The 8695-nt window shown below is 51.7% G+C and overlaps 1 protein-coding gene across 1 annotated transcript in view; it reads left to right on the top strand.

Annotated features, from left to right (window-relative positions):
* EFNB1 (ephrin B1) overlaps nucleotides 1-8689 on the top strand; it is a 12632-nt gene extending 3943 nt beyond the window's left edge. The window contains exons 2-5 of the mRNA XM_006157942.3: nucleotides 6245-6522; nucleotides 7303-7395; nucleotides 7621-7749; nucleotides 7930-8689. Coding sequence (XP_006158004.1) covers nucleotides 6245-6522; nucleotides 7303-7395; nucleotides 7621-7749; nucleotides 7930-8342 — 913 coding nt within the window. The 3' untranslated portion in view covers nucleotides 8343-8689. The remainder of the gene's footprint in view (nucleotides 1-6244; nucleotides 6523-7302; nucleotides 7396-7620; nucleotides 7750-7929) is intronic.
* Nucleotides 8690-8695: the final 6 nt, after the last annotated feature.

The raw sequence follows: 8695 nt of genomic DNA, 5'->3' as shown, positions 1-8695 counted from the left end.
GCCCCTTGACTCCAGCATGGGTGGGGGCAGCTGTAGACCCCAACCTATGCTTGCCTGCTCTAAGCCAAAGTGTTAGCCCCAGACCCACACAGCTGTTCCAGCTTATGGTCCTGGGGAGGCCATCTCAGGGGCCCCTTTCTGGGGTGGCTCAGACAGACCTCTTCTGCCCTGTGGCTGACTGGTCACAGGTGGGGGCCTAAGAGTTGTGGGAATTCAGCAGCTCCTGAAGTTCCCTGTTCCCCTGCCTGCCCACCTCTACCAAGGGCAGCTAGCAAGCAAGGAGGGCCTGAGAGGCAGGGTTCCCTTTCTTCTCTTAGGCTCTCTGTTGCCTCATCAGTTCAGGTAAATGGGGATGGTGAGCCATGGATCCTACTGCATATCCCTGTTTCCTGGGGTTAGGATTATGGCTACTAAAGTGGGCCAGCCAGGAGGCTGCTGGTTGCCATGGGACCACCAGGTTTGGAGGAGGGTCCGTGCTGTGATGGTTAGAGGAGCTGAGGGGTTTTTTGGGGGCGGGGGTGCTGCTCACCAGCCACAATCTGAGTTCCTTGCCTGGTGGACCATCACAGCCCCTCCTGGGGGTGTTTTCTTGATGACGATTTGGGGTCAGGGCACTAGCAGCCCAGAGCGTGCACTCCTGCTTTTTACTTCTCAAGGATATTGTGTTTGGCATGCTAGCTGGCTTCACTACCTATGTCTCATTCTTGTGTATGATCTCATCAGAAGCTCCCGACAGCCCTAGCCTCATTTTCCAGATAAGGAGCCCTATCCCTAGAGCAGGGAAATGACTTGTCTAAGATCTAAGGGGGCAGAGCTGTGGTATGTGCCAGCCCTTCTTCACATCCCTCCTGCTGCCTTGGAATCTAAGAGACATGAGAGTTCCTGGTACCATTTGGAAAAAGGCACTGGCTTTCTGCCCCTGTATTCCCCTCTCACCTTGCACCTGTGCTACATCTGTCATTATGACTTAAGCCCTGCCTGTGTGGTGTGAACAGTGCCCATCTTCCCTCTTTCTCATCTGAGTTTGCTGGGCCTACCTCTGAAGGCAGCCTGTGAGCGTGACTTGAACTGGATGCAGCCAGCTCACTGCCTGGCACTCTCTCCCTGAGTTCTGAGCAGTACCCTTGGTTCCTCTGTGGGCTGGGAATCTCTTCCCCTCAGGAACTCCACAGAAAGCAGTCAGTGGGGACAAAGGTGGGGGAGGGGGTCATTAAATCCCCTATGGATGCTAGCTTTAGCCAGGTGAGGCAGTGGGAAGGGCATAGTTCAGTGTAGGTAGGGAGGGTGACTTCCTCTAGGACTCTCCTGACTTTCCTGCCTTCGACAGAGCTGCATGTGTGCCAAGACCCAGCTGCTGTTCCTGCCCACCCACGCTTGGGCGGTCACTGCTGGGACACGCCAGGCCTGTTCCTGCCGCCTCAGGGGCTGGGTGGAGCTAGGGGAGTGAAAGAGGAGCCTTTTAATTTGGGGGCTCCCCACCCTAGCTAAGATGAGAGCTGATGAGCTCTAGCTTGGGGTCCATCCTCCATTGGTCTTGCCACCCTGGGGGTGCTGTCCTGGTGATGGTGGAGTCACTAAATCAAGGCTATGGCAAGAGTCTTCTATTAAACTTGGACTTATATGACCCACCAGATTTCCCCTTTGGCCACTCTGACCCCAAGTTGGAAGGTGGGAGGGAAGGAAGTGTGTACCTGGTGGGACATGGGTAGCTTCCTGGGTATGCCCTGCCCAGCTAGCTATAAGGTCCTTGCCCCCTGTAGATTGTGTGCCTATGGGTGGAGAAGGGGGACCACTGGGATAAAAGATGTACCAGGTGACAGTGGGAGGGCAGTTGGTTTCTGACCAGTCCAAGCTGTCCCTAAACCCTTTAGGCTTTTCATCTCCCAGGATTCTTTGTAGCAGTCATGGCTACACTTCTAAACTGGTAGAAAGGCTAAGGAAAGACTTGGGGTAGGGTGGAGGGGAAACGTCAGGCCATCAGACATCAGCCTGAGCTAGAAAAGCTCAGGCTACCTTCCCCAAGTCTGTTTACCCCCTGGGGTGGCTCCCTGGGTCCCAGAGCTATCAGAGCATAGGGAGAGGAGGCCACAAGGGTTACCATGGTGACCTGCTTCAGGCTTCTTGCTGAGCCATGTCAATCCCCTTACTTTTCAGAAAAGGGCTTTGTTTAGGGGTGGCCCCAGGCAGGAAAGCTGGACTCAATAGTGGGGCTGGGGGATGTAGTTTTTGAAAGGTAGAGGATACAGAGTTTAACTTGGGGATAATCTCCTCCTCCACTCCTATCCCTATGCCTGACTTGATAAGAAGGGAGCCCTGTAGGGGATCCCTGTAAAGTACATCTACTGTTATATCTAGCTTCAGGCTTCACTCTCACTGGCTACATCCCTATCCATCATGGCCCTCACTGCTCTATTGGACTTCTCATGGTCCAAGAGGAAGTTTGCCCTGTGGTGGGGAAGAAGTTAAGAAGGCACCAGTGTGGGAAATCAGGGTCAGGAAAGGCCAGTCTCATCAGGCTTCTCTCTCTCCTGCACTTTGGAGGAAGATGAGTTTCCCCTCTGCCAGCTGCTATGCAAATGAACCAATGAATATTTATAAAGTCTCTTCACTGAGGTTGAAGAGTCTGAGGGGTGTTGGGGGCAATAGTCCCCTCTTCTTCCCCCTCCCCCACCATATAGACATCTATTTCCTCAGTGTCTCTGGGTTCAAGGTATTTAGAACTCCCAGTAGCTCTGTGAAAGCCCTATTCCCATTCTGGAGCCTGGGTGACAATGGGAGACTGTGCTCAGGGTAGACAAGGCGCCCTGATGAGTAAGCCAGGGCCAAGACGTTCAGAAGGTGAGCTGGCCTGTCCTCCTTCCTATGCCTTACATGTAGCTTCATATGTACATCTTATCGAAGTGCAACCATACAATGATTCAGCCAATGTTAGACCCCTAGAGGTTACTACCCTGAGTAGCTTTAGGCCGCTTGAGTTGACTTTGAGCACCTCTCTTTGGTGGGACCATTCATTTGTTCATTCATTCCCTAACATGAGAGGCCTGGTAGGTCTCTAAGGTTCTTTCTGGCTCTAAGATGTTAGAAGTTGTCTAATCCTGCCATCTGGACCAAATTAGTGGTGTGAGCATTGGAAAGTGAAAAATGCCTTGGGAATTATAGAGGCTTTGGTGTAACTTGTTGGTGCATGAGGTGGGGGAATTCCTTTTCAAATGTTTATATGGGCCTCCATTCTATGCCTGTTCCCTTTGTGGTATCCATAGAGCAGTCAAGTTAGGTACCACTGGGGGAACCATCTTGTTCTGGCTTTTACCTTCCTGTGCATCAAGATGTAAGCTCTTGGCTTGGTAGAGCCTCACTTGACATGGAGGGAATGCTGTTTTTCTTCATTTACTTCACCTACTCTACTAGTTCCCCTACTCACCTACTTGGGTATCACCTCCCTCCCTTGGATGAGAACATGGGTTTTGCCATGTGAAGGCATTTACCTAGAGCTCCCAGTAGGCCCTTCCTGCTTATTATCCCCACCACATGATGGGCCCTTAGGAAATAGAACTACTCTCTTCCCAGATGATTGGAATAGCCTATAACTGGCATTCTTTACTGGTGCAGCTGCAGGGCATGGTCCACTTCGTTTTCTTTAAGAACCACCTCAGTCCTTCCTGCTACAGGTCTGTCATCAATAGGATGAAATGTACACTGCTTATTATGGCCCTCCAGGACTTTTGATCTAGTCCTATCTTCTTCTCTACTTCTTCTATTCTTCTCTACCTACTCCCAAGCTAAGCTGCATTGATCACTGGCCTGCATTTTGTGTCCCAGCCACTGCTGTCTACTTTTGCTGGGTGTTGACATATTTTGTTTTCTTTTCTTTCTTTCTTTTTTTTTTTTTAGAGAGAGATATTTTTGCTATAGGGCATATGGACTTGCCGGAGAGACACTGAGAGACAGAGAGACAGAAAGCGGGGAGTAGGGAGAATGGCCATGCCGCAATCCCTTCTCCATTTTCCTCTCGGGATTTTGGGCACGTGCACACACACATGCCCAGAATGAGTTTTAAGTTTCCAGGTCTGGGACTCCAGTTTTAAGTCACCAGTTCTGCAGTAAACTATGTAGGAGTCCAGCAACGTAACCATTCCACCATCTCCTGGTCCTGTGTTGACTTATTTCTTACCCAGGACCCACTTTCTTCCTCTCTTTCTGTGAAGCCATCTCTGACCATCCTTTTCACATGGGCTGTCTTCTTCCTCTCATTGCCTCTAGCCCTTGCTGTCTGAACAACCATCCTTACACATAACCTACAGATACCCTGATGTGGTCTCTGGCTGGAATGTGGGCCATTCATTTCTCTGACCCAAATCAGACAGGAAAAGTGTTTGATGATGGACTGTATCTTCTCTTCCGACTTCCTCTCCAAGAAACAAAACTGGGCTCATAGATACTTAGTCTTAGGACTGACCTCCTCTTCTTGGAATGCTCTAAGAGAAAACTCAAACATGTTGAGTGCTTACGATGTGCTAAGTACTCTCCATGTGCTACCTCATTTCTCCTCCACAACCCTGGGAGGTAGGAGCTCTTACCATCCCCAGAGAGATCAGGCAGATCATCCAAGGTTGCAGGGCTGGTAAGGGCCTCAGTTTGGAATCTGATTCCAGAGTCTGTGTTCTTTCTCCTAGATACTCTCAGCTCCAGTCTGCTCAGGCTCAGAAATGGTCAACAGAGTACCACATTCTTACTATGTCTTAGGCGAGGACTGGGTCATATGAATAGGTGGACCTGGGTACCTGGCCTACCCTGTTCTCCCCCAGTGCCTAGCCTTCTGGATTAGAGCATGGACCAGCTGAAGACGCATTTGTCTGTCTTCTCTCTCTCTCTCTCTCTCCCTCTCCCTCTCTCTCTCTTTTTGAATGGTTTTTTGCTATAGGGCACCAGAAAGACAAGAGACAGAAAGTGAGAAATCACCCCCCAGGGAATATGGCCACACCACAATCCCTTCTCCTCTCAGGATCTTGGGCACACACACACAGACCCGGTGTGAGTTTAAGCCACCAGGTCCAGGACTCAAACCGCAGTTGACTACATGGGAGTCCAGTGACATAGCCATTACACCAACTGCTGACCTCTCTGTCTTCTCTTAGGATCTGGAGTAGGAACAATGTGGAAGTGAGGGATTTGAATACATATGAGTAGAGTTCCCAGGGCCCTATATTTAAAAGTATTATTCATGAGCAAGCATTTGTGTGAACATGTAAGAGAGAATGAGAACAAGAAAGAAGTACCCTTAACAGGGTCTTGTTACACTGGAGTCTCATTCTCCTAGTCCTTCAATTCATCAAGATCTTAGGCACATGTGCACCCAGCATGTTTTCAGATCAACTAGGGAGCTGAACTCATGGTCACCCATGTGGCTTCCAGCACCACTGACTGCACCACTGAGGCTGGGCTCCCTGTTGCCCTATCTAACATGACATGGTGCCCCTGGTTGGGCCCCTTTCCCCCTCTCTCTGTTCTTCTTAGGAGTGAGACTGGTCACATTCAGAGGTTCAGGCTCTTGCATTACAAGAGTGGGATGGGTTACCAGTAGGCCACTAGGTAATGGGAGTGGAGAGCTGTGTGGAGCTGCATCTGGCCAGAGACTGCAGCTATTATCCTTTGGCTCTAGGCAATGCCTGTTCCTCTCTCCCCATAATGCCCAAGATTAGCAAGGAAAAGGAGGAAATATGGGTTCTAGACAGATTGAATTCCTCAGTCCTTAGCTGGGAATGTTGGGACTAGTGACTAAGATGTGTGCAAACTTGTCCACACTTAGGCTTGTGTATGCTGTGTGTTTAGGGGAGGAAGTAGCAGTGGTCATGAAGAAATGTGAGTGTGTTGGGGTCAGGGAGACAGGACTGCCACCTCCAGGCATCCTAGGTCTGACAGGTTGGTACCAAGCCCATTGGCCATGTCAGCCCCCTGTGGAAATGCCACATTAGGACAAAGGGCTCCCCCAGCCAGGCAGTGCCCCATCCTGACGAGCAGTCAAAGCCTGGCAGCCTTGCCCATGGGCCACCCATTCCACACCCTGATCACAATGTGGTTCTCTCTCCCCACCTTCAATCTGAGAATGGAGGAAGGGCAGAGGCCTCCTTTTTCCATCTCTACCGAATAGACCCAGCTAGGTCCTCATTGTCCACTCCTCTGGTTCTGAGATGACCTGGGCCCCCCCCCCAGCCCTAAGGCTGACCATTTTCTCCCTTCTGGGCAGGTTCCTGAGTGGGAAGGGCTTGGTGATCTACCCAAAGATTGGAGACAAGCTGGACATCATCTGCCCCCGAGCAGAAGCAGGGCGGCCCTATGAGTACTACAAGCTGTACCTGGTGCGGCCTGAGCAGGCAGCTGCCTGCAGTACGGTGCTTGACCCCAATGTGCTGGTCAACTGCAACAGGCCAGAGCAGGAAATACGCTTCACCATCAAGTTCCAGGAGTTCAGCCCCAACTACATGGGCCTGGAGTTCAAGAAGCACCACGATTACTATATTACCTGTGAGTCCCCGCCCATCGTGTGGCTCTCTCCCTGGGCTTAACTCTTTCCTGTCCCCTAGCAGTAGGAACTTCACACAGTTAAGGCCTGGCCTGATCAGACCCCCTTTGAAGATCAGCATGCTCTCTTCCCAGCCAGGCCTTGGGATTCTGACCCCAACATTTATCAAGCAGTCTGCCACCAGCTTGCCTTGGCTCCAGGGGTTGGGTAGGAGAAGTCTCCAGTTTATGTTGCATTCTCTCTTTGCCTACCTAAGATCTAACCTAGGGGTTGGCAAAGTTGGTAGAACTATTTGGGATCAGCCAACTGTTCACCTTTTTTTGTCCCCATGAGAAACTGAAGCTCCAAGAGATAAAGGAGGTTCTTATCTTAGATCACACAGGGAATTAGGGATAGTGTAGGGACTCTAATTTAGTTCTCCTGACCCTGAATTTAGAATTCTTTCTAGACTATGTAGTATCATTCATGCTGCCAGTGCTAATCTCCCTTATGCTACCACTGAGAAAAGAGGGGCCAAGGCCTGATCATCATAGAAGAGCAATATCCCTAGTGTGGGCTAGTTCTTGGCCTGGGCTAGGCCAGGCTGGGCTGCCGTGTTCCTCATGGGAGGGAGGGAGGGAGGGAGGGAGGGAAGTAGAAAGGGTCACAGGTAGGAGGGAGCTGCTTGCCATTGCTGAATCCCAGCTCTACCTCTGCTGACTGAGACAGCATTGGAATTTCTAGGTTATGATGGCAGTCCTTTCTCTCCTAACTTTTCTGACTTCTCTGGCCTCTTCCTGCAGCAACATCCAATGGGAGCCTGGAGGGGCTAGAGAACCGGGAGGGAGGTGTGTGCCGTACAAGAACCATGAAGATCATCATGAAAGTTGGGCAAGGTGAGTGCCCAGTCTGAGGACCCCCAGTTAGGCCTTTGGAAAAAATGTTCCTGACTGGATGTGGGTATTTTGGCAGCAGGGGGAGAAGGAGCAGTAGGGTTTACATCCCTGTGGCCTGTGGTGTGCTATCCAGGGCCCACCCAAGATGCTAGAGAGCACCTATGCCTGATGGGGTTCTCTCCCTTTATCTGTCCTCTCCCTTTATCTGTCCTCTCCCTGCCTCAGATCCCAATGCAGTGACACCCGAGCAGCTGACCACCAGCCAGCCTAGCAAGGAGGCAGACAACACTGTCAAGATGGCCACACAGGTCCCTGGTGGTCGGGGATCCCTGGGTGACTCTGATGGCAAACATGGTAAGTGTGTAGCAGTCATGGCAATCATGGCTATACTTCCACCAAAGGGTGGAATCCATTACCCAACCACCCTCTCAGGCCCTATCTCTGAAGAAACTCAGTCTGGGCCCAGCCCAAGATTTGCCATGTGTCCCTAGGACCCCTATCTGACCATTCCTCCCTTCTCATCCCCTTCTACAGAGACTGTGAACCAAGAAGAGAAGAGTGGCCTGGGTGCAAGTGGGGGAGGCAGCGGGGACCCTGACAGCTTCTTCAACTCTAAGGTGGCATTGTTTGCGGCTGTTGGTGCCGGCTGTGTCATCTTCTTGCTTATCATCATCTTCCTGACGGTTCTACTACTAAAGCTGCGTAAGCGGCACCGCAAGCATACACAGCAGCGGGCAGCTGCCCTCTCACTCAGTACCCTGGCCAGTCCCAAAGGGGGTAGTGGCACAGCTGGCACCGAGCCCAGCGACATCATCATCCCCTTACGGACTACAGAGAACAACTACTGCCCCCACTACGAGAAGGTGAGTGGGGACTACGGGCATCCCGTCTACATCGTCCAGGAGATGCCACCCCAGAGCCCAGCGAACATCTACTACAAGGTCTGAGAGCCTGGCGTGGCCTCAGGCCCCTGAGGGACAGTTGGCCTGGACTGGACCTCTCCTTTCTTCCCCATGCCCGCTCCCTTTGCCAGCTGTGCCCACCTTTGTATTTAGTTTTGTAGTTTCTTGGCTTTTATAATCCACCATTTTTCCCTGCCCTCTGGGCTTCAGAGGGGGGTGCTTGTACCCCCAACCCCCATGCTCTTGTGCCTTCCCCCTCTGGCTGACCTCTGGGCTCTATGGGGGCGCCCCTTCTTGGAGGCAGGGTTGGACGCTGATGGACAGCAGACAGGAGAAGGCCCTCTGGCCCTGCCCCCTCTTTCGCCCCCCTCCCAAGGACTCCTTATCTGCTATCATCC

Source organism: Tupaia chinensis, unplaced genomic scaffold, assembly GCF_000334495.1.
Source record: "Tupaia chinensis unplaced genomic scaffold, TupChi_1.0 Scaffold000566_1, whole genome shotgun sequence".
NCBI classification, from domain to species: domain Eukaryota; kingdom Metazoa; phylum Chordata; class Mammalia; order Scandentia; family Tupaiidae; genus Tupaia; species Tupaia belangeri.
This window is presented reverse-complemented; position numbering and strand designations above follow the sequence as displayed.